Genomic DNA, 27,159 nt, shown 5'->3' on the forward strand with positions numbered 1-27,159 from the left:
TACAACAGAATGTCATCTATTCTTCGATATCTCTGCATCAGCTGTAAAATTAATCACAAAAACAGTCACTCAGATGATTTAAGGAAAATGATTGTGGTTTCTGACACTGAAATATCGTTTATTCTATAATGTTCTTGAACTGTTTGTGTTGATTCGATAATAATTAATGATTTGCATAAGATTTCGTTGTTTGATTGATCTTACGATGCAGAATCTGCTTAGTTAGTGAGTACATTCATCATTACCATCATCTTCTTGCTTAAAAACCAAAACTACTGATATTCAAAGTCATTCCTGATGAATTGACAGTACACAAAGGTCAAACTTCGATGGGAAACTTTTAATTATGTACAACAGAATGTCATCTATTCTTCGATATCTCTGCATCAGCTGTAAAATTAATCACAAAAACAGTCACTCAGATGATTTAAGGAAAATGATTGTGGTTTCTGACACTGAAATATCGTTTATTCTATAATGTTCTCGAACTGTTTGTGTTGATTCGATAATAATTAATGATTTGCATGAGATCTCGTTGTTTGATTGATCTTACGATGCAGAATCTGCTTAGTTAGTGAGTATAGTCATCATTACCATCATCTTCTTGCTTAAAAACCAAAACTACTGATATTCAAAGTCATTCCTGATGAATTGACAGTACACAAAGGTCAAACTTCGATGGGAAACTCTTAATTATGTACAACAGAATGTCATCTATTCTTCGATATCTCTGCGTCAGCTTTAAAATTAATCACAGGTAGCTTGTAGATATTGAAATTAATTCCGGATGAATGAATCCTATTGTAATCGTCTGATATTCCCCCTCGGCAGTCTTCACTAATCACATTCATGAAAATTAAATACAAAACTTTGTACGACACTCGGAATGAATCACTTCACTCATCATTTCACCGGTATTAATTCTCAAAGTTCATCTTCGCTTTCGGTATCCTCCGGGTAATGGTCGCGTCAGGTGACGAGCTCGATGTTTATCTCCCCCATGTACTCGGCCAGTTCGGACCCCGTGAATTCAGTTTCGTCCAGGTCTTGGAGGCTTGAGTTGCTTATGGTGTTGGCACTTTCGATGCTCGGATGACTTTTGATTCTACTTTGGGTTTTTTGGAGGGGATCGGGCCTTGCTCTAGGTTTAGAGTGTCTCTGCTGGTGGGCGAAGAGTTCTTTAGTACTGGATCTCAGGCGTTCGGCAAGCAATCCTGGAAAATCATATTCCAAATTTTGTGAGAATTTAAATGAACATTCAACCGTCCCTCGTCAATCGATTCAATGGGAATCAGTTCCCAATGAATAACTCGAAATCTAAGGGAGATGGCAAAATTTTTATCGGAACCTTTTTTGTAGAACGGATTGAGGACTACAAAAAAGGTCATAACGAAAATTTGATATCTCTCTTAGATTTGGAGATATGCCTCAAAAACTCAAGTTCAAATTTTTATTTAAGAATTAAATGTGGCCTTTCGTTCCGAAATGTTCACCAATATAATTTAATCTATATTGACATTTCATTAACTTCTTTTTAATAGTCAACCGAGTTTTTTTATCAAGAAACTTTTTTTCTTATGAAAGTCGTTTTGATTTTCTGGTTTTAATTGTAAGATTCACGTTAATTGTCTTTCTTTAACTTTTTCATCGGCAATCTTGATGTTATTCTCGTTATTCTGATTCATCATCTAATTCACCTTATCCCAACAAAATTAGAATCTGTCTCCATGACAGTCTATAGGGAACTGAATTTCATGATCGTAAATTCATATTTAAAGTATTTTATTTTTCGGTATTCCTGGAATTGAGAAACATTGCATCCTCCTTCGGAGCTCGTGGATAGTAGAACGGGGGAGGCGAACGAGCGGCGAAAAATCAACATGAGGGAAAATGCGGCGACTATAACGAGTGCGACTATAACTGGAGTCTACTATATCGATTTCGAGTCACACCTTTTCAATTGAAAGCCCGAGTTGTAGACCCGAGTTTGTAGCAGCGATGTCAGACAAGATATGATTTTTTTTTTGGGCTCCAATGAAAGAGCGGGTCGAGAAATTACGTGTTAGAGCCTCTAAACATGACAAATGTCTCTAAAGATGATATCTGTTTTCAATTGAAAAGCAGAGTTGTGACATCATTGTCTAGGAGGACAATGGGGTCTAGGAGTATGTATAGAACATTGGGGTCTAGGAGTCTCCCCTGGTTCAAAACCATCTTTAGAGGTCCTAGCACGCCATTTCTCGACCCGCTCTTTCGTTTGAGCCCAAAAAAACATTCATATCTTGTCTGACATCTTTGCTACAAACTCGGGTCTTCAACTCGGGGTTTCAATTGAAACCCCTTTATCCTCTTCACCCCGTTATCCTTTTATCTTGCGGCTTTCTATTTTGTACTCTTTTTCATTTATTTCCCCACAAATTCTGTTAATAAAATTATAGTTAATTGAAGGGGCTCTCATTTAACATTGATCCCAAAAATGGGATTCGAATCCTCTATCAAGATTCATGGAACTATTTCGAGTCAAACCTCTTCTCTTTTCTTGTATTTTCCGTCTGGGTTTTTGAAAGAGAGTTGCATTGGAGGCACCACATAATTAACCTATTATTTCAGTTATTAATTAATTGAAATTTCACTACAATTGCCTTTAGCCGGTGCATTGTTGTCGGGGCGACAACTTTTCAAGAGAGCGAGCAGCATTACATATTTGTTCTTTTCTCCCTCTCAACTATCTTCATGTACAATCGTCCCTTTCCATTCTATTATTCTTTCATCTCACGTTTTATTTTCTACTCTTTTTTATTTATTCCTCCCCACATCCCTTAACAAACTTCCAATCAATCAAAGGGGCTTTTATTCACAAAAATCCATAGTAAATGCCCCGATCGCGGAAAATAAAATTATTTCCTCTACAAAAAAAAACTTCATGCCCAACCGATGCCACTCACCTATGGTGACAGCCTTGAGGGGTCTCTGGACTATAAGACATTTATTAATAGCATTATGAGAAGCTCCATCTTTATGTCGACACCCCTCATCAAGACTTTTCCCCTGTGACGTGAGAATATTGACTTGACTGGGCTCCGAGTCATTTCCCCCCGCACAATTCGCATCGCCCGTGGCCCCGGGTGTGACCCCCGGGGTAGTTTCGATCCTCCCGGTCGTGATGACAGGATTCTGATGAGACTGACGCTCGATTTCCTCCTTCCGGGTCATCGGCGTCAAGCGCTGTGTATCATCACTGGCTGAGTACGAGCTCGAGTGTTGCTCAGGTCTCCTCGACATTGATTTCTGATAACGCGAGAGGCTGGTGTACGTCTGTCTCCGAGGGCTTGCACGTTCAATCGATCTCCTGGCACCGCATCGCTCAGCTAACATCGTCTAAAACATATTTGCGACTATTGACTTATTATTACTCTCGTGATCGCCAACAATTCCTCCGGAATTCAATTGTCCTCGATAATTAATCACCTTGAATGCCGCACGAAACTTGTTCGACATTATGTTGTATAAAAGGGGATTGACTGTTGTTGATAGGTAGTAAAATATTCCGGAGATGTACGTCAGGATGGTGTACACCGTCACCAGGGACTGTCCACCAGCATCGCCTACGCTCTTTGCGTATACGGCCAGCAGTCTTTGAGCGTGAAAGGGCGCCCAGCAGATGAAAAATGCCACTACCACTGCAACTGCATGAACAATTGGATTTCTTTTTATTTCGTTTGACGTTTTTCCGAAATTTTTTTGTCAATCACTATTTTTAATTTCAATTGATTGAACTTTTTTTTTCCTGATTTTCATTTTTATGGAGCAATTTGGTGTTGGACTGTGCGGTCAGTAGCAAAGTCGAAGAGGGAATAAAATAAATAATAAACGTTCAACTATGTTGAGACTAAGCCCAAATTTCATTTTTAATATGAGAATTGAATTCAGTAGCAAAGTGGTCAAACGGTTCAAGTCAATTTATGAGTTTTCCGGAAATATTTCCGAATTTAAGGGAGATAGCGCAATTTTCATAATAACCTTTTTTGTAGAGCGAGTTGAGTGCTACTAAAAAGGTCATGAGAAAAATTTTGCTATCTCCCTTAGATTTCGAGATATTCATTGAAAACTGGCTACTAGCCAGAATTGGCTTAAACCGTTTGACCACTTCGCTGCTGAATTAAAAATGGTGGTCATGTGTCTTTAATAATAATAATTAATAATTAACGATAAATTGACAAATTAATGAGTTTCGGGAGATTGAAAATGTCTGCAATGTGACGTCGTAATGCAGAAATTTCTTCAATTTTAATTTCTTAATTTTTCATGATTTTCTGGGATAAAAATATTGTATGCAACGATTTAACTAAAATATCAGTGTCGATGAATCCAAACGAAGAGTTATTTTCCGACATTGATTCACACCTGGCCAATAACGAGGCCACGGGAGTGAGTAATCGTCCACCAGCCATTTGCCTTCATTTACCTTTTCGCTCTTTGGAAACGTCTCATAGTATTACCTTTTATTGCCACTGCAATCTACCCCCGAGGGTCTTATTATAAAATTTATTGTTTCTTTATTCTCTGACCTCCATTTCGCTCTTAATCGAATTCAGGAAGGGGTTTAATTAATTCATTAATGAATTTCAATTTCGACGGCGTGAGATTCATTTGAGGGTATCGAATAACTCAAGGGATTAGAGCATTTCATTAAATACATGTGACAACATGAAATCAAAATAACAAAATCAACTGCGAATTATCTTTTAGATTAAAAATTTTGAATAGTCATGGAAATTAAGAATTTAAATAATCAATGTTTGAATAATACAAATAAAGTGACAACATTTTAAAAAATTGCTGCAAATGTTGAAGCGGATTTCGACGATAAATAAAATACTAAGACATCCTGAAGGTGATTTCGACGAAATATTCTCCAATTATCATAAAAATCGGGTATTAAATAGTCCCAGCTGGCGCCATATATCGTCATCCCACCTATTCAAGACATTCCCTTCCACTCACGGTACCTCAACCTTGAATAATCCCAATCTAATTGGTTAAAAAAAGAAACTCGTGTACGAATTTTATATCAGGTATTTCTGAGGGATCGGGAAACGAATTGGAGTAAACAAATCGAATAAAATATTCGTTTCTCTCTGATAGAACAGAACCGGAGAGAAAAGCGAGGGTGATTTGATCCATTCACTGTGTCTTCTTGCGGAAACTCTCTTTATCTGGAGGGAATATCTTTCCTACGACTCTAAGAAAGGATGAAACTAGAATAAAAACACCGCAAGAACTGAGGGGAGGGACTTTCCAAGTTTGAGGCTCAACCGTATTCATCACCTAGAATCTAGGTCTTAGATCGATGGACTTCGCTTGCCAAGATAGGGTTATTACCGCAGTTTTTCTTGTGGGCTTTCTACATTTGTCAAGCATACGCAGCCCCATTAACTCGAATTCTCCTCGAGCTCCACGAAATTCCGTAAAAATCTTTTCGTCGTTTTGAGTGGGGCGCCTTTCTTTCTTGATAAATTTGTTTCTGAGTTATAAATAATTTTAAAAAAGTCTAAAGTGTCCATTTTACCTCATCCTCCCCTATTTCTATTACATATCTATTTCAATTCATTATCTGTGATCCTCAACTTAATCCAATTATCATCATTTAATGATTACTATGATTATCCTCATTATCTTTTTTTCCCTTGAGTTCCAGACATCCAGAAAAAACACAGTCATCTCGTGTCATCTCCCCTTAATACATCACCCAACTTTATAATTCCTTCAAGGTCATTTGCATAATTGAATAGAAATCCGGGAATGATTGATGCAGTGAACGATGAAAGTTAGTAAACCGTGCATTATCCTCCTCCTAATCGAGGAAACATGAAATGATACCCTTCACCCCCAATCTTCAACGCTGACGTCACAAAAACTAGGGTCACGACCTGAAACTTTGATATTTGTTGTGACAAAGTGCGTGGGACTCGAGGAAGAATTGAACCCCGAGCTTTACGTGAAGAAGTCAAGTGGAATTAGGAGAAAGTCAAACAGAGTGAGTGTCAACATCCATAACCCAGGATTACGAACATTGTGGAAGACACCCGGAAATGGATTTTCATTCATTGATCCAGTGGCTTAACCCTCCCGCCTACTCTGGCCCTCCGCCAGAACGTGAGTGTAATTTACACGCACCGGGTGTTTGCTGATGGTTCATTCAAATCACAAATGTCGGGATTCGTTGCTTTTGACATTTACTGCAGGAAAAAAATTGGGGGTTCGAAGTCTGCCCCTAGATTATATCGGTTTCAAAAATTGAGAACAGTATTATTCTCCTTCGGATGCAACTAGTAATTGCATTAAAGATGCGATTCACTCTGAAGCATAAAAAATATTGAAAAATATGGGATTGTTCGCGACACAGTAAAAACGAATGTCTGAATTTCACACACGTTTGTAGACATTTTTCAGACACTGAAAAACGTCTGAATAGAATTAAATGTGTCTGAATTTCAGACGAACAGTTGCCCAAACATCTTAATTTGCGTTTGAAATTCAGACAATTTTTTATTTTATTCAGGGGTTTTTTAGTGGCTGAAAAGTGTCTACAAAAGGTGTGTGACATTCCGACATTCATTTTTGCTGTGGAGTTCGACGAAATTTTCTCCAGAATGAAAATAAAAAAAAAATAAAAAAAAATGGATTTGTTTGACTTTTACTGTATGAAAAAATTGGAGGGTTCAAAGTCTGCCCCTGGATTATATCGGTTTCAAATAATGAAAACAGTATTATACTAATTTTACTCAACATATGATTCACTCTGTGTTCGACGAAATTTTCCCCAGAAAAAAAATATAAATAATATTGCGATTATTTTATCGCCACTTTCTCGGACAGGTGTTTGCTGACAATTCATTCCAATCACAAATGTCTGAAAAAATTGGAGGGCTTAACTCTGCCCCTAGATTATATCGGTTTCAAAAATTGAAAATCGTATTATTTTCGTTTGGATGCAACCATTAATTTCATTCAAGATATGATTCCCTTGGAATAAAAAAAATATTAAAAAACATGTTCGAGGAAATTTTCCTCAGAAAAAAAGTATAAATAAAATTCCGATTATTTTATCCCCATTTCACACATTTGTGGATTCATTTATGACATTTAGTAATATTATGAAAAGTTGCACCTTAAAGTAATTTTGATTTATTTATCGTAATTGAAATTTGAAAAATAATATAATAATTGGTAATTTAATTTCTCAATTATTGGTTGACAAAATAATTCGGAATTTGAAAATTGAAATTGATGGTTATTTTTAAAATAAAAAAATTGATGAATAATATCACCAATTGACTTATTCCAAATTTAACTGCATTTCAAAATTTCGATTATGCCGATGTCTGTCCAAAATTATATCGGTTTCAAAAATTGAAAAAAATTTTTGAAAACAACTACTCATTTTGTTTAAGATGTGATTCACTCTGAACCAGAAAAATATTAAAATACACGAACTTGATGAAAAGTCAGTCTAAATTTCCCCCGGAACGAAAATAAAAATAAAATCCCGATTATTTAATCTCCATTTCCTCACACGCCAGTGCAGTTTGTACATAAACAAACCGACAGTCGTCGCCTAGCAGTCCTTCCCGGAAATACAGCGCAAATATTGTAACTAGGAAATGCCAGATTTCTGAAATAAAATAATCATATGAACGAAACTGACATTCCGCCTGATCTATCGATGCAATAACAATTTGATCGATGCCTCATGCTGACGTGGCTCCATCTCACCTGCCCAACCATAAGGGATTAATGCGACTCGATTTTGCCATGCCTCGCGTACCAGTTTATGGAATACAGCTTGTGGAACTGCCGGGAGTGTCGCTGAATAATGGATCAACTCTTGGGTATCTCTCCCATCGAGTCCCCTTGATACGGAAGCTCGAATGTTATCTCAGCAGTTACATTCATAAAAAATTGCCGATCTCATTTATTCGGTTTTAGTCGTCAACATCTTCTGATCAAATGGAACGATCTGGATGAGTCAAGGCTCGTTTTAAAGCTTGAAAAAATACCTTGAAAATGAAAGAAAAATCGAAGAATTCGACTCTGCTGTTCTCGAGACATTTACGATTCAAGACAAAGACTCACGAGAAAAATGAACAAAATTATAGGACTTGTTTTTGTTGGATATCTCGGAATCCAAGGGAGACACAAAAAATCGGTCTGAACATTATTTGTAGAGCGGAACGAGATCTTCAAAAAAGCTTTTCACAATTTTTTTCGTATCTCCTCTACTTTCGGAAATATTCGCAAAAAACGAAAGTGAAGGAAAGTTGAGAATTTCTTTTTTCATGTTTACGATGACGGAAATAGGAATACGAGAAATGAAACTAATTGCGGAGATAAGAGACGGTTTAGGATCTTCCAGAGCCTTTGTTCGTCGAAATAAATTACCGCCAAATAAATTACTCAAGTCACGAACTCGGTTGAGGGAAAATAACCGGTTTCTACTATTCCAACTCGATCTCCCCTGATTTGCGATCGAACGATCGACAAAAGCTCAACTGATGTCTCATGAGGAAGCAAAGCTCGAGTGGTCAGTGGTCACTCCCATTAACAAGAATAACTCCACAAGTACTTCATCGAATCGCCTCCATCAGCATTTTGGTAGAGCAATAAACCATTTATCGTCGATCCGGTGATGGGAAATAATGAAAATCGAGAGAATGCGGTTCATTACTCCCACACCAGTCGCTTGTAGATTGCGGGGTGGAAATAAATAAAATTGAGTTACTGGTGGATAAAAAAAAAACACATATTTATGGATAAGAGGTGTCCGAAAACCCGTCGGGAATGTCGAATGGACCTGACTCTTTCTCGATGACCTTTTCGTACTCTCAAGGAATTTCAATGAAAAAAAATAAGTGGAGGAAGAATGCGGGGGTTTTTGCTGAGGTGAATCGAGGTAATTGCTTGTTATGACTGGATAGATTCGTTGATTTAATTTGAGATGATTGGGTTATTCAAGTGGATGAGGCACGCCGGTGGGAGTGTATACGTTAAATCAGTGACGAGACGAAATTAATTCATAGCGAAACGGTAAAACGGTCAAGTTGATTTTGATTATTCCCCGGTTTTCAATGAATATCTCGGAATCTGAGGGAGATGGCAAAATTTTTGTTGAAAACTTTTTCGTAGGGTGGACTGAGAGCTGCAAAAAAGGTCATTACGAAATTTTAGGTAGCTCTCGTGGATTCGGAGATATTCTTCGAAAACTCAGATGAGGGTTAAAGCGAGTTGAACCGTTTTTCAAGAGATGAGCTCTAGGGGAATTGCAGCTTCGGAAATTTCCAATAAAAATGGCTTCACAGAATTTTCGCTATTTGCATTGTATTCAGAAATATTTTTAAGAAATTAATCTTAAAAAATTATTGATTTTTCAAAAATTGACGTGAGGATGTTTTAGTTTTTTACGAATATCACGGAATATAGTAGAGATAGGGAATTTTTTGTAGAAATCTTTTTTGTAGAGTGAATTGAGAGCTGCAAAAAAGGTCATTATGATAATTTTGGTATCTCTCTTAGATTCGGAGTTATTCCTCGAAAACTCGGCTGAGGGCTAAGTCGACTTGAACTTTTTTACAAGTGATGAGGTCTAGGGGAATTGCAGCTTCGGAAATTTCCTATAAAAAATAGCATCACAGAATTTTCGCTATTTGCATTATATTCAGCAATATTTTTAAGAAACTAATCTTAAAAAATTATTAATTTTTCAAAAATTGACGTGAGGACGTTTCAGTATTTTACGAATATCTCCGAATACAGCAGAGATAGCGAATTTTTTGTAAAAACCTTTTTTGTAGCTCTTGAAATTCTCTACAAAAAATCTTTTAACATAATTTTCGATATCTCTCTTAGATTCCTGAATAATTCGGAAAAACAGATCCTCAAGTGAAATCGGATTATTTTGTTAGCTGAAAAAACATTAAATTCTTCAATAATTTATAGTAATGAATGAAGAAAAATAATAGGCAAAAGGTAAGATACTTACGAAGGAATGCCAAACAGCAGGAAATAAATGAAAATGAATGAAATATTGTAACTCACCCAGCATTCTTATAACATTCCTCTGCGAAGTAACTCTCGACCTCCCGCTCTCACTGCAATTCAAACTCCCCGGCACTGGATTGCGCTTAACAGCCACCAGTATCCTCGATCGTCTCAATTTGATACCGATGAGTACATAAAGTACCGTAATGATGGTCATCGGCAGTACGAAGAACAATATCGTTGATATTTCAAAAGCGTGGTCGATAATCTGCCACTTGACCGAACAGGCTGCTGTGTCGGGTATGGCAGTGCCATTCAGCGTTCGCGAAAAGGTGATGCCAAACTGAATGGCCTGCGGTATTGCCAGACACAGTGCTAGTAGCCATATGAGGATAACGTACTTTACTGCACGCGAGAGCTTCGACATTGTGTGAGATAAAAAGGGGTGACAAATTGCGAAGTATCTGCAACATCAAAATTGATTGGACTCCTCTCGGATTTTGACATTTCGGGGGGGAAATTAATTGGGGAAATTGACGGGATTTTTTTAGGAAGCCACTCCTTAAGAGATAATTTTATTCTTGCTTGTGGTGAGTTAATTTGTCGAACGGCTCATCAATTCAGTAGCCAAGCGGTAAAACGATTTAAAGATATCCAGGTGCTTTGGCTATTTTTTCTCCAGTGAAATGCTTTTTTAGTTTTGTAGTCGAACATCAGAGCTTTCATTCGAGCCCCATTTGACCTTAGACTTTCGCACATTTTACAATGATTTTATTTTTTATTATTCAATTTTGTTTTATTATTATTTTTATTATTCAACTTTGGAGGTCGGAATTGGAATCTCGATATTGAACCGTTAGAAAACATTTAAAAACCCCGAAAAAATAGAAAGTTTACTTTTGCAGGAAGATTAATGGAAAAATTTTTAAATTGCAATTTTTGAAAATTACGAGCATTTTTTATAAATAATTTATAAACCATCAATTTTCCACTGTAAAAATCATTTGTTCGGAATGGTAACAAATTTATTCGGAATTTAATCAGAAATAGATTTTATGCCAAACAAATAAGGTTTTCGAAAGTTTGAACAATTTCAATTATTCATTTATAGACAATAGATTTATAAAAAATATTTTAAAATATAGTAATTCAGTGCACAATTTAATTTGAATGACTTATTAAGATGTACATAATTGATCTCTCAAACTATTCATCGGCTCTTCATATAAATTTAATCAATTCTGAAAAAAATTATGAATATTCGGCGTTATTCAAATTACATTTTGCACAGAATTATTATTATTCAAACATTGGTTGTTTAAATCCTGATTCGATGGGTTAAATCCTGATTTTTAAACATTTCTTCTTTGAAAAACCAAAACGATACACGGAGGGAAATTTTTTAGAAAAATTCTAGTGCTAGCACGGGAAAAGAGGCGCAAAGTGACGGCCAGCAAAAAAAATCCAGTGCCGGCACTAGAATTTTTAGTGGGGAAAATGTGAATTTTTCCCCGTATTTCTGTGAAAATTTCCCAAAAATCCCCAGAAATTTTACCAGAACTACCAAGAAATTTTACCTTAACAGCACTAGAATTTTTCACAGCCGGTGGATTGTGATTTTTTCTAGTACTCGTACTAGAATTTTGCTAGAAAATTTCTCTCCGTGTAATTAAATTGAGAAAAAAATTAGAATTCCGAATCTAATCGAGTTTTCTGCAATTTTTTTGCAGTTTTCAATAATCTTTGAATCTACCGTAAGGGTAGAGCTACTTTAAGTCGACTTACCCCCCACTTGAGTTTTTGAGAAATATTTCCGAATCTAAGAGAGATAGCGAAATTTTTGTAAGATTTTTCGATAGTCTACACTTCTCTTTACAAAAAAGATTTCCAGGAAAATTTGCCAACTCCTTTAGAATTTGAGATATTCATCGAGAACTGGCGCTGGAATGGAAATGACTTAAATCGTTTGACCACTTCACCCCTGAAATGCCTCGAAAAAATCTCATTTCAGGATGTTTAGCCAGTGTCGGTAAATTGTCGGTAAATGTTTTTTTTCATATTCAAGGAAAATTCTGTAATTTTTTCGGTTGACAGCAGAACGTATAAAACCACCTTTTCTAACGTTGAAGAAAAATTGATCGCAATAGTCTCGGCAGAAATGAATAAACTAATTTTTCCTTATACACGGGCTCTTACGAAATTTACGTTCAAATTGATAATTCACCTACTAGAAGACTCTAAAAATAAAAATAAAAATAGAAGGTAATGTGTAAAATCATACTGAATCCAATGGCCAGAGAAAAATCTGGGGTACCCGAACAAAAAGAGGAAATATTTGAATGATTCTATCCCACATAAGCGCATGTTAGCGCATGCATTTGGTGCATTTTGTCTATTTTATTTCTAAATAAAGAACATGGGTTGGTGGATTGAAATTTGTATCAAAGTGAAGGGAATATCTTCATCTCTCAGTTGAAAAAAAAATCAAAATTTTTTCAAGTACTTGGGATTTTTGATAAACATCCTTAATTCCCATACCATACCTTTCAACCGTGAAAGCCGTGATAGTAAGAACAGTGGCATTAGCCGAGGTCTCAGCAGCGAAGCTCTGAATGATGCAGAAACCCTCGCCAAAAACATACGGAAAATGCGACCAAATGTAGTACATCTCAGGTGGTAAACCAGACACAAGTAGCAGTAAATCGGAGATAGCCAGACTGAACAAATAGTAATTGGTAGCTGTATGCATTGATCGATTCCGCGCGATAACCACACACGTGGAGACATTCCCCACAAGTCCAGTGAAGAATATAGCGACATAAATAATAGTTATGGGTACAACAACGTACAGAGCATCTCGTTTAGGTGTTGTCTGATTGAAGCCCTCACTGATTATCAATTCCGGGTTGTTGTTGGTGTAGTTATCGGTGAAGCGCGATATATCGTTGACGGACGTGTGAACGAAGTTATTAATCCCGAAGGGAAATGTATCGATCGTCGATCGATCCTCTCGCATCCCCTGACGCATCGTTGAACTATTTTACTTCATCGGCATTTCACAGTTCCCAGTGCTTCCCTTCAATTACCGCACGAACACTTCCGTTTCTATTTCTATTTTTGAAGTTTTAAAAAATACGGGAACAGAAGAGTTTTGTATTTTCACTGATTTTCACTATTGTGCCACGACCGCCCACGAGATGTTCTCCAAAATGACGAGCAGTCGAGTTAAACGCGACTTTTCGATGTATAGGACAAGATTAATGACTCCAATGCCCCTGTTTGTCGTCAACTCGACGATGAAACGGTCAATTCTACCCATAAAAATGCGCGAAACCGTCAGACATAATTATTTTTCACCGTGAGTTTTTTTGAAGAATTTTCTAATGATAAAATTCATGTGCGGGGGGAATTCTGAGTGAATTGCCCGCTTTTTATCGAGCATTTCCTCACTTTTTCACGATTTTATGCACAAGTCTGGCGCTGAGTCGTTGGTTTTTATGGGATTCCACGGTTTGTGTCATCCCCGCGGATTTCTCGTTGTGCTCCCGCTCGTGTGAACGTGTACAGACGACTAGAGGAGGCTTGAGCCATCGATGACACGATTCCTCAGCGTCTTGGCCACCGCAGTCGCCGGTTGGATCAAGTGGGAGTCAACACGATGCTCAAACACTTCGATCGATTTAGTTTGCATTGATTGATCGCTGGTGATGAGGTTCAACTGAAAATTAGTAGGGAGATTTTATTGGTCTTCCGGGCCGTTGTGCAATGGGATTTTTTATGGGGAGGCTTGTGTAAATTGTTGACAGAAGTCCAGACTCTGATTAGCAACAAATGTCGGGGTTTATGAGGTTTGGGGGGGGGGGTGTTTTGACGTTCTGCTTCTTCATTTTATTTTTATCTAGTTATTCATTCTCTCTTTTCAACTTCCAATGCAGTCTTTTTTTGTGAATAAATAATTAATATTTTTTAAACATTTTTTATTGCTAGAGGGAAAACTTTACGATGATTTTTTCATTATTTATTGTTTAGAATTATGACATTCTTCATCTTCATTATTTTTATCGATCTATTCATTGACTTTTTCAAGGTTTTCTGTCTATTTTCTTTTTGTAAATAAATAATAATAATTTTGTAAACGTTAGAATTTTAATTGTTACGCAGGAAAAATTTTCCGATGATTTTTTCATTATTTATTGTTTTGAATTGTGACTTTTGCCATCTTCATTTTGTTTTTATCCATCTATTCATCTATTTTTGCAACTTCTTTTGTCTAGTTTTTTAAATAAATAAATAATTAAAAATTTTTGAACATTAGAATTTGAATTGTTAGGCAGGAAAAATTGTCTGATAATTTTTTCATTATTTATTGTTTATAATCATGACATCCTCCATCTTCATTTTGTTTCTATCGATTTATTTATTAATTTTCTATAATTTTTAAATTCATTCTCTTCTTATAAATAAATAATGAATTTTTTTGCCAACGGAAATTTGAATATGAATCAATTTGTAATAATTTCTGAGTAATTTTTTTCAGGGAGAAAATAATTGTTCATGAACTATTCGTGAAAGAGAGCAATCTTGTTTGACAAATAGGAGTTTTTTCACAGATTTTTTACTGTTTTCTAAACGTTCAGAATCATTGCAATATTTGAGTGATGGGAAATGAGAAGAAAAGGATTTCAACGAAAAATGATGACTGAGAAGTGATTAATGATCTGAAGTTTTTGATGGGGTGAGAATTTTTTCCATAACAAATATACTCTCTCCCCTTTGTCATTGAGATTGATCGCGATTCATGGATTTCTCCATGATTTACGGATATTAAAAGACGTCAAAAGTTTTTCTGGGGAAAAACAAATTGAAACGGAGATAAAATTGATAATTTTTAATTGCCAATAATTCAACATCGCAGAGCGAAATTCCACAATTTTCTTTTTATTTCAAAAATATTTTTCCAGACTTCAGAATGACATTTCATCAATTAAAATCGCATTAATAAACTAAAAACACTATTTCCATTATTCCGTTATTATTATTTCCATTATTCCATTATTATTTCAATTTTTCCATTATAAGTTTTCTTTTCGATAAATAAATCAAGTCGTTTGATCACGGATATTCAGACGTCAATAGGTTTTCTGAAGAAAAACAAATTGATTCACTCAAAGAAAAAGGCGAGAAAATTGATTATTTCCCGCATCACTCTTCCGACCAATAGAATTGCTGTACTCGACGTCTCGTGGGCCAATCAGAAGAGAATTATACCGATAATTTCCCGTCGGCTGATAATTTTCCCGTTGGCAAACAGAATAAACAATTGTTGATTGTACCACAATGACACTGAATACCTCAATTCTATTTATCAAAATGGTGATGTAGGAAATAATCCGACAAATTCCTTTCGAGCTCCAAATTTAATCAGATATTTCCCTCAAGCTTCCTTGCAAAAAAACGATCTTTCCACATTTTGTAGAAAATTTTTTTAACTCGCAAAACTTGACACCCTCATTTGTTTGCAACGAAGCTCTCGGAAAATACCCGATAATTTTGAAGCTCCTGGAGTATTCCTACGGATTATTTTTCCCATCACCCTTTCGACCAATAGAATTGCGCTATTCGACGTCCCGTGGGCCAATCAGATCATTTTGAAGCTCTCGGGGACTATAACCGATAATTTTCAATCCTCAATAACTCAGCATCGCCAGAGTGAAATTCCGAAATTTTCATTTCATTCCAAAAATATTTTTCTAGACTTCAGAATGAAATTTTCTAGATTAAAATCGCATCATGTAATCGGGAGATATGAACGATCTAAAAACGTGACGTTTTCCCTTACGAATTCTCCTATCGATAAATAAATCAAGCCTGGACTATTTCCTCTTCATAAGGGGCAGAAAAAATACATAAATCCTTGGAAATTCCGGTGGGAGAATTAACGGTCATCGCCAGACGCGGAACATGTCATAGTGAAATGCACGACATATTCCGCGAAAGGGAATTGCATTCTCAAATAGCGGGACATCAGTCCTGCGGGAGTGGGGATAGGCGCGAGTGTGGTGGGGCGGTGGGGCTCGAGTGCTCAGTGCCACCGAGCGAGTGAGACAAAATGGCGATAGGCCGTGCGTTGGAGGGAAACAGACGCCGACAGTCCAAGTTTATGATAAAATTGTTCGGAAATTGTTGGGAGAAACGTGTGATAATGTGTTTTGTTGTGATGCAGTGGATTGCGTCATGTGGACACTCGATTTTTGTCGAGATTCGATCGTTCTGAAGGGCCGAGGGGTCGAGACAAAGGACCCAGTGACAAGACGACGCGATAAAACGTTCGATATTTAATATTTAATTATTACGAAGGGGCAGAGTGAGTATATTTTTTTCCTCCAGTGAATGAAGCATGAAGCGATGGGTTTTGGCTGCATTTCGCGTCGAGATTCGAGTGTCGATAATCGATTGAGTGATGTTGAGGCACCGCCGGGTGCGAGGGACAATAACAGACGCGGTGGACAGTGTTTATGATGAAATTGTTCGGAAATTGTTGAGGGAAACGTGTGATAATGTGTTTTGTTGTGATGCAATGGATTGAGTCATGTGGACACTCGATTTTTATCGAGATTCGATCGTTCTGAAGGGCCGAGGGGTCGAGACAAAGGACCCAGTGACAAGACGACGCGATAAAACGTTCGATATTTAATATTTAATTATTACGAAGGGGCAGAGTGAGTATATTTTTTTCCTCCAGTGAATGAAGCATGAAGCGATGGGTTTTGGCTGCATTTCGCGTCGAGATTCGAGTGTCGATAATCGATTGAGTGATGTTGAGGCACCGCCGGGTGCGAGGGACAATAACAGACGCGGTGGACAGTGTTTATGATGAAATTGTTCGGAAATTGTTGAGGGAAACGTGTGATAATGTGTTTTGTTGTGATGCAGTGGATTGCGTCATGTGGACACTCGATTTTTGTCGAGATTCGATCGTTCTGAAGGGCCGAGGGGTCGAGACAAAGGACCCAGTGACAAGACGACGCGATAAAACGTTCGATATTTAATATTTAATTATTACGAAGGGGCAGAGTGAGTATATTTTTTTCCTCCAGTGAATGAAGCATGAACCGATGGGTTTTGGCTGCATTTCGCGTCGAGATTCGAGTGTCGATAATCGATTGAGTGATGTTGAGGCACCGCCGGGTGCGAGGGACAATAACAGACGCGGTGGACAGTGTTTATGATGAAATTGTTCGGAAATTGTTGAGGGAAACGTGTGATAATGTGTTTTGTTGTGATGCAGTGGATTGCGTCATGTGGACACTCGATTTTTGTCGAGATTCGATCGTTCTGAAGGGCCGAGGGGTCGAGACAAAGGACCCAGTGACAAGACGACGCGATAAAACGTTCGATATTTAATATTTAATTATTACGAAGGGGCAGAGTGAGTATATTTTTTTCCTCCAGTGAATGAAGCATGAAGTGATGGGCTTTGGCTGCATTTCGCGTCGAGATTCGAGTGTCGATAATCGATTGAGTGATGTTGAGGCACCGCCGGGTGCGAGGGACAATAACAGACGCGGTGGACAGTGTTTATGATGAAATTGTTCGGAAATTGTTGAGGGAAACGTGTGATAATGTGTTTTGTTGTGATGCAGTGGATTGCGTCATGTGGACACTCGATTTTTGTCGAGATTCGATCGTTCTGAAGGGCCGAGGGGTCGAGACAAAGGACCCAGTGACAAGACGACGCGATAAAACGTTCGATATTTAATATTTAATTATTACGAAGGGGCAGAGTGAGTATATTTTTTTCCTCCAGTGAATGAAGCATGAACCGATGGGTTTTGGCTGCATTTCGCGTCGAGATTCGAGTGTCGATAATCGATTGAGTGATGTTGAGGCACCGCCGGGTGCGAGGGACAATAACAGACGCGGTGAACAGTGTTTATGATAAAATTGTTCGGAAATTGTGGAGTGAAATATGTGATGTGGTGTGTTGTGAGGAAGTGGATCGTGTCGGGTCAACGCAGGTTTCTTTTTTTATCGAGATTCGAGTGTTTTTAAGGGCAAAAGGTTCAGTGATAAGACGTGATGAAACATTCGGTGATGAATAGTCAGAGATTTCCGAGGAATTTAGGTTTTTTTCGTTGATGTTAATTCTAATATTTTTAGAGGTTCTGCTGGCGTTTGGTGAGCCCCAGCTGACCCTAGGTCCCCAAATATCTTACGATTATTTTATTATTCGAGATCTGAAGATCGAAATCTGATTCCCATTTTCAACATTTTTTTCAACTGAGAATTTAGAAAGACTCTTTTGGGAAAGATTTCTAGAGTGATTGGAAAATTCCATTTTTGCGATGATTCTGACCCTTTTCCATTAATAATTTATAAACAATCAACTTTTCATTTTTAAATTTCATATTTTAAAGTCGTAAAATTTTTTTTAAACATTTTTTCGTGCTCAGAAGTCCATTAGAATTTGATTAAAAACAGGTTTCAAGTTCATACACAATAAGAGAAAAAAATTTTCTGCCGAAAAATTATGTGTGCCGCTGAAAAGATTTTTTATCGTGTGGAGTCAATTTACTTGTGGACAAAAAAGAAAGTTTCCACTCAAACATGGTAATTTTCGAAGGAGTAATTGCTCTCGTGAGACATTTGTATGTCTTTCGGGTGAATACATTCGTTCTACCGAGAATTATATGGGGCTCCGGTTTTATCCAGTGAATATTATTGAGTAGTGCATATCCTTGTCCAACAAACACTTATAATTTCCATGGAACAAACGATAATTTCAAGAGGAAACTACAATTTTCTTGCCGAAAACTGTGTTATTGGCAAAACTAAATAATTTCGAGGGGACAATTTTTTTTTGGGAAAAAAATATTCTTTCCTCGTCGATGTATTCTTTCTATGGTATAAACCTATGGAGTTCTCTCAGATCAAATGATTGTCGTACAATAGATTATACTTTTTCCTGCCAACAGTTCGAATTCTTCTAGGGATATTTCTGATGATCACGACAAAAATTCAATTTTTGTGAAGGACATTAAATTTCCTTCTATCTAGGGGACGGTGGGGCAAAATGAAACACGGGGCAAAATGAAACAGCAAGAAAATCTTGTGATATAAAGGAGATAGGACGATTTTCATGAGAACCTTTTTTGTAGAGAATTTTACAAGCTACAAAAAAGGTCCTCTTCAAAAATGTCCTATCTCCTTTAGATGACGAGATTTTCCCACTGTTTCATTTTGCCCCGTGTTTCATTTTGCCCCATGCTCCCCTATTTCCAGTCAGTTCATTTCCCTCAAGTAAATCTGTTCCACTCCATCAACCATTTTCACGTGCAACATGTAGTTTTTCGGCGGAACTAATTTTTTCTCTCAGCGCAATTAAAAATAAATCTCTTCGAATTTATCTCGGCAATTAAAGCAGAAAATGTGATGACAAAAAAAAATTATTTCCATTCAATCGTCCATAATTCCCCTCGACACTTGATGGCTCACCGATCAGAGTTCCCCAAAATAACGCGTGTGAAAAAACTCCACCCTTCATCCCACCCCCCATAATTAATGAATTGCTGATATTTTCGGGCACCTGTTGCCGTGACGATTGAACGATTGAGTGGACAGTGACCAGTGCCGACACGCGAGGTGATATAACGTGTTTAAAACGACTTACCTGTTGAACGTGTGACGCCTAGCCGATGCAAAACTCCTGGAGAGGTCGACGATCGAGGGGAGGTCTTCCTTATGCAGCACCGGTGAGTCGCATGTTTATTTAATTATTTTTTTCAGCTCTATCCCTCGAGCAGCGCGCGCGCTTGACAAAATTCTCCGGTTTCTCTCGGTTTTAAAGTTGTATGAATATTGCTTAAATTTTGAAGATGAAAATCTGAAATGGATTTTAAACGGAAGTCGATATGAATGAAAATATTCTGGTTGAGTTTGCGCTCAATTGCCAGTCTAGTATTATTGATAATAATTAATTCAGAAGTGACAAAACAACACAGAGTCTTATGAGAAAATTATTTTTTGAAGTTTAGAGAGAAGATGAAAATGTGAAATAAAGTCTAAACGGAAGTTGATATCAATAACAATATTCTGGTTTTCAGTCTAGTATTATTATTAATTAATGCAGAAGTGACGAAATAACACAGAAAATAATTATGAGAAAATGAATTTTCTGAGATTAGAAAAAACATTAAAATGTAGGAATTTTTTTTAAAAATTGGAAAAAAATTAATGAAAATTTTATGCTCAATACGAAAATCATCGTCAATGTTAAACTTTTATGATAAACAATTAGTTTCTGGGTACATCGAATGTACGTAATGCTCTAGTCAAACGAGCAACTAATGTTTGAGAAAATGATCGTAGAGAGAATTTCATTTTATTAATTTTTTTGATTTTCGCTGTTTAAAAAATTGGCTGAATTTTCCGGAAAAAGACATTGAATTCGATTTAAGGGAAGAAAGTCAATGGAATTTCAAGTTTCTTTGAAAATTCAAGTAAAGCCACCACAATTTACATGAATTTTCAATGTGAAAATGAATATTCACTGCCCAAGTCTTGAATTTTCAGGGAATCCCTTTAACATTCTTAAAATTCCAGCAATTTTTGAAGGTATTCTCTGATAATTGAAAAGAATCTGGAATTCAAGGAGAGATTCCTCCAAATTTTCCTGATTATTCATTAATTTTCCTTGAAAAATTAAACTAAAATTTCCGGTTTCCACGGAATTGTCTACGAAATTCTGAATTTTCAGTGACGAAACTCCTTGTTTCGTCACTGAAATTTCGGTGGACATGTTACTTGTTAGAAATTTGCAAGCCCTTCACTGGAAATTTCAGTGGAAAATTCTTAACAATTTCGTCAAACTTGGGATTTATCTAAAAAATTATGAACGATGAATGATTTTTTTCTGGCATTTTAAATTTATTTTCTCACTACACTCAACGACTTACGTGGAATTTGGATATACTTAAACGCCGCTTCAGCAGCGTTTCATTCCTTCCTCGGAATCGAATCGGAACCGGTTGAACAAACTCGCGGAAAATGGAGCGAAAATGTTAATTAACACTCTTATCCCCTCCATTCGTTACGCACTTGGCCGAGGGGGAAAAAACCCGCGATTTTTCTCTATTTTATTTTCGTCCGAATGAGGACTGGTGTCAGTGATGCACGAGTGGATCCTCGTCAGGGAGGATATATCGGTGGTTCGCGGATTCGAACTGGTCGCGTGGTGATGCCGACAGGGAAAAAAGTGATGCCGAAATGGGGTGGGAGTCTCGCGCCAGCGCTGGACTCCAGCGGACTTGTGGGTGTCTCGATAAATACAGATATATCTGGTGTGTAAAGAGCATTATTTCTCTCTTTTTATCATTCTCTCGATGAGCCAGGGAACTTTCACTTCAGGTGATCCGAAAAATCAGACCCTTCACTTATGAAATTTCCCAGTGAGACACATTACCGAAGATCAAATGCGATTTAAAAAAATTTAGGAAAAGTTTTTACTGTAGAAATTACGCGAAAATGTTACGATTAAGGAGAAAAATTCATCTATCGGCGAAAATTTTACTGAATTTTCTAAATATCTTTTACAGTTTGCCAATTAAAATAAAATTTCAAATTTTACTTTAATTAAATTAAATTGGATATTTAATTGAATTGAAATTTGAAATGAAATAAAACTAAATTTCAAATTTCAGTCAGTTAAATTGCGTGAGAGATATTGAAAAATAAAAAATCATTAATGTTCGGCGTCATTCAAATGAAATTTTGCACAGAATTATTATTTTTTAAACATTCGTTGTTTATAAATAAATAATTGAAATTATTTGAACTTTCGGAAAACTCTTTTTTTAGGCACGAAATCGATTTTTGGTGAAAATCTGAATATGAATAAATTTGTTACGTTCCGAAAATTGATTGTTTATACTTTATTTATAGAAAATGCTTGTAATTTTGCAATTTTCAAATTCATCAATTTTTCTCGCCAAGTAAACTTTCTAATTTTTAAATGATTTTTAAAATGTTTTCTAACGGTCCAATATCGAGATTGAAATTCAGACCTGCAAAGTTTATATACTAAAATTATTGTAAAATTTTATCCGAAAACTTAGGGACAAATGGGGCTGAAATTAAAGCTCTGTTACTCTACGACAAAAGTAGAAAAACATTTCACTGGGGATAAAATAGCCAAGTATCTTTTATAGTTTGGTACAGACCATTTTCAATCATCAAATTTGTCAATTACATTACATGATATAAATTTGAAAAAAAATCTTGAATTCCCAGCGTCTTTGAAATTACATTTTGCACAGAATTATTATTTTTTAAACATTCGTTGTTTATAAATAAATAATTAAAATTGTTTCAACTTTGTTAAAATTCATTTTTTTAGGCGTGAAATCGATTTCTGGGAAAAATCTGAATATTAATAAATTTTTTACAATTCCAAAAAAATGATTGGTATGATGGAAAATTGATTGTTTATGAGAATGATTGTAGTTTTCAAATATTGCAATTTTTAAATTATTTCATAAATCTTCTTCCAAAAGTAAACTTTCTAATTTTTTTCAGATTTTTTAAAAATTTAGCCATCTAACCAACAGGTTTGTGCTTAAATAAAAAAAAAATTTTTTTTAATATCTTCTAACGGTTCAATATCGAGATTAAAATTCAGATCTACAAAATTGAAATAATACAATCATTATAACATGTCCGAAAAACCGAGGGTTAAATGGGGCTCAAATGAAAGCTCTGATGTGCATCTAGAAAACATTTCGCTGGAGAAAAAATAGCCAAAATACTTGGACATTCTCAATATGAAGAATTGAATAGTATTAGGGAATTTCATGAATTTTATTTCATTGAATTTCATTAGTTGAATAATGAAATAAAATATTCTAATTTTTATACATCAAAATAAATGAATACTGTTCATTCCACCAATTTATTCCAATTTATTTATTCACTCCAAACAGTATTTTTACTTCATTTTCACGAAATAATCCCCAAATCCCCTATTACCCAATGATTTTGTTTGGGAGCTAGGGGTATAAATAATCCGTCGTCTTAAAAAAACCAAAACATGTAAATTTTATTCTCAATTGCTCGTTAGTCTGTCACACTCGGAAAATATCGAGTGGCTCTTGTGGTATTTTTTTTTCGGACATAACTTTATTCTCAGTCCCGACTCGATTGTTCTGGGAGACAAGTAATGTGTGAAGAAACGATGAAATAAATTATCAAGTCAGTGGGACGCTCCTGCAATATCCATATCATTTCAATTATTCTTTTTTTCAGCTTAATATATTATTCAGAAGATCACGAGATATGTTTTTTACGAATACGTTTATAAATATGTTTCGACTAATTCACTGCGCAATTCGCAATATTCAATTGAATTGAATTCAGTTAATCCTTTCTATTCCCATGACAGTCTTTCCCATTTAATTTTATTTTTAGATTTATATTTCAGTATATCTTTATGCCCGAAATTGCGAGTCTAGTGGGAGTGCCTCGCGTGTCACATAAACGTCCGGAAAACGAGCGAAATCCGCTGGGTTTTTATAAAGGTCGTGTTCAAAGTGCCCAAAAATATGAAGAAAATTTTTGCCCTTCCGATTCAACTTCTCTTGCTGTGAAAAAAAAAAAGAAAAAAAAGAACTCGACCCCTCGGCGAAGAATGGAAAAAGAACATTGTGTGATCGTAATGTATGTTGAAGCCAGTAATCCGTTGGATCGTGCATGACTGGGATTTATTGCTCTCGTACCACTGCACCGATTCAATCCCCCTGACATTGAAGTATTTGAGATCAACTGTCCGGGCTTTATGATTTCATTAATTCGCGTTACGCAATGGCATGTATTCCCGTTGAATGATTATTAAAAATTTATTTCTCGGAAATCAAACGAACAATTAATGTTTTATTTGTTTGTTTCGATCGATGGAAGACAGAATTCTTTGGGAGGATCGAATTATTGGAATAGTATTTCAGGGAAAATATGAATTCAGTAGCGAAGTGGTAAAACGGTTCGAGTTGATCTTGAGTACTGGCCAGTGTTCACTGAATATCTCGGTTTCTAATGGAGATGGCGAAATTTTTGTTAGGACCTTTTTTGTAGCTCTCAGATCGCTCTAGAAAAAAGGTTCCCACAAAAATTTCGCTATCTCCCTTAGATTCGCTGATAATATTCATTTTTTATTCAACAGTCAATTTTGACTGTTGGCCAGTTTTCAATGAATATCTCGAAATCTCAGGCAGATGGCAAAACTTTTGTCATGACCTTTTTTGTAGAGCGAATTGAGAGCTACAAAAAAGGTTATCACGAAAATTTGGCTATCTACCTCGGATTCGGAGATATTTCTCATAAACTTGAACCGTTTTACCGCTGCGCTACTGAATTTAAGATATATCGTCATGGAAATTCCAGTCGGATACAAATTGCTAATTTATTAGCAAAAATGTATTGACTATGTTGTAGCGAAAGCAATTTCTCACTTGTTTACTAATTGTTCGAATTTAAAGTGTCAATCCACTTCTCCTCTCCCCAAGGAATCGACAAATGTTTCTTTTAATTTTCGTCAGTTCTTCCCCGGCACGTACCCACCGATTAGTCTCACATTTGGGTTAGAGGGTGTGTAAAAAACTCATTGAATTTTAACGAACCAGGAATCTGGGTCAACCCGAGGGGTTTCGGAATTTACAATCCTTTGTTTTCTTGTTGTCAGCAATGAAAATGTCACCCAAAAGTTAGTCCCTATGGATTTTCGGAAAAAATTCTCAATGACTAAATTCTACGTTCTAAAACAAAATATTCAAGTATATTTTGTCGATGGGTATTTCAATTCGAAGATGATTGTTTTGTATCAGGCCGGGTTGTAGCCAGCCCTCTTAAGTGTAATATAAGGGTCAGGGCCTAAGTGTCAGAATATAAGGGTCAAAATGTGGAGGTTAAAAAATGAGGGTCAGAATATTAGGGTAAAACATTAGGGTCAGAATATAAAAGTAAAAGAAGTGGGTGTCAGGCGATGAGGGTCTAAATACACTGATAGAATGATTCATTTATTCCAAACGAAATTCGTTAACTATTAACGAATGGTAGAGTTGAATATGACCAAATGAATATTCGTTAATAGTTAACGAATGGTTCACTTGAATGGCGAAAGTCAAGTCAAACAAGGCTCCTCAAATATACATTCGTTAACTATTAATTAATGAACATTTGGTGGAACCGAATAGACCCTAACCTCCAACCAAAATCCATTCGTTAACAATAACTAATCCGTTCTATCAGTGTATAAGTCATATATTATGCTTGATCACCGTTTTTAGCCCTTATATGACCCTCATTGTCTGATACCCACTGTTTTGACTTTTATATTCTGACCCTAATTTTTTTATCCTAATATTCTGACCCTCTTTTTAACCCTAACATTCTGACCCTCATTCCTTCACCTCTACATCAGGCCCTCAGTTTTTCACTTTAATATTCCGACCCTCGTTTTTTAACCTCCACTTTTTGACCCTTATATTCTCACACTTGGTGTCTGACCCTTGTAATACACTTAAGAGACGATTGGTACAACCCGGGCTGATACGAAATAATCATTCTCGAATTGAAACATCTATCTTCCATTCAAGTATAAAATATACTCAATTGAGGTATATTTTTTCCGTGTATGTAAAACAGAATTATTAAACAATTTAACAAAATTAGAATTCAGTTATCTGAGTTGAAATAAACATTCGCCAACAAAAATCCGGATAGAATTGTCCGAATTCTTTCCACAAACCGCAAATAAATAAAATCCTTCATCAAGCTTTCATTTCCCTCTAATCTATTCTCTTCTCTATTTTACAATCTATTATTACTTTACGATCCCAATCGCAAGAGCTATTAATTAACTCTCGTAAAACTCTTTTATTCCAAAATGTTCTGTACATCCAAAAGTATGACGAATGACTCCACTAAATTTTTCGATATTACACCGCCCACGGCCCTTCTGACAATCGTATTTTCCAATTTTCCTGGACAAAAATCCCCCCCCCCCCCCCCCCCCTCCAATCCATGAATCCGTGAATTGATTGGCCGCAGGATAAATACCCAGGGCTTTACAATATTATGTTGCGTATCAACAAACTCCAGATGACGAGAATTTCGAATTCAATTAATTACCAAAATTCCCCCACCAATTATTGTTGCTCTGCCAATTGGGAAATCTAAATTGTCAATTTCTGAACAATTTGCAAATTGGTTATTACGTGGAACCATCACTCGTCATCCTAATCCTCAGAAATGAAAAAAATTCACTAGTTCGGGTAGTCGTTCGGAGGGTAATTATTTTTAGAACCTCATTACATAATTATAAAGATGAGAATGTTTACACACCACCCTGTTATCACATGAAATCTGGGGGATTCACTCGAACGAGCGAATTAAAATAACAGATCAATGATCCCCTGCGTTTCCCTGAGGTTTATTGCATCGATAAAAACCCAGTCGACTGCGGTGGATTCGAATTGTCCCAGGAAAGTCCAGTCAGGAAAATAGTAATAAAAATCTGATGGAAAAAAAGAACGGAAGCTCCTGGAAAATCCAAATTACGGTCGAACGTCAAGGATATTCTTGTCCGATAGAGGAATTTCATTTGTACTTTGTCGTTGATGTTCCGTCTAGACATTGTGGTTTTGTCAGCAGAAGGTTTATTTTAAATAATCAAATTTCTCACTTTGAAGTCTGATAAACAAGTGGGAAATTGCTTCTATAATAATATAGTATAGTTTTTTCATCGCTGCTTCTATACAGTATATAATTCATCGTTTCACATCATTTTATTAAATTCAGTGAAATTTCTTCTTCAATCACTTGTGTTATGTTTTTAATTTAGTTTAATATTTGGTGAAATTTCAAATATGAAATAATATATATCTATACCATCCATTTATTCCATGAAAGTGAAGTCGAAGTCGGTCGTTTTAATGATAAGTAAATCAATTTTAACCTTTCTTTTTTTTATTCAAATAATCAGTGGAAGTAAATTTTCCAAAAGATGGAAAATCAACAAACTTCTGAATGCTATGAGAGTAATTTCCGAAATTCTTTTATAAATCGAATGGAAGA

The 27,159-nt window shown here is 36.1% G+C and overlaps 1 protein-coding gene across 1 annotated transcript; it reads right to left on the bottom strand.

Moving 5' to 3' along the window:
• Window positions 1–129: 129 nt before the first annotated feature.
• LOC107040717 (pyrokinin-1 receptor) lies at window positions 130–13,317 on the bottom strand. Its single transcript, XM_015260922.2, has 5 exons — window positions 12,582–13,317; window positions 10,096–10,502; window positions 3,469–3,686; window positions 2,946–3,378; window positions 130–1,214 (listed from the first exon to the last, which is right to left on the bottom strand). The coding sequence occupies exons 1-5, from the start codon at window positions 13,064–13,066 to the stop codon at window positions 970–972; spliced, it is 1,788 nt and encodes a 595-aa protein (XP_015116408.1). The 5' UTR covers window positions 13,067–13,317; the 3' UTR covers window positions 130–969.
• Window positions 13,318–27,159: the final 13,842 nt, after the last annotated feature.

This window comes from Diachasma alloeum, unplaced genomic scaffold (assembly GCF_001412515.2).
Source record: "Diachasma alloeum isolate Michigan unplaced genomic scaffold, Dall2.0 Dall_scaffold_00340, whole genome shotgun sequence".
Lineage (NCBI taxonomy): Eukaryota > Metazoa > Arthropoda > Insecta > Hymenoptera > Braconidae > Diachasma > Diachasma alloeum.

What these genes read in the sequence shown, in the direction of transcription:
- LOC107040717 (XM_015260922.2), bottom strand. Translation starts at nt 13,066, where the DNA reads ATGCGTCAGGGGATGCGAGAGGATCGATCGACGATCGATACATTTCCC. An exon ending in ACGGCTTTCACGGTTGAAAG is followed by an intron (nt 10,503 to 12,581) that starts GTATGGTATGGG and finishes TTGATGTTGCAG; the next exon opens with ATACTTCGCAATTTGTCACC. An exon ending in GAATGTTATAAGAATGCTGG is followed by an intron (nt 3,687 to 10,095) that starts GTGAGTTACAAT and finishes TTGTTCATGCAG; the next exon opens with TTGCAGTGGTAGTGGCATTT.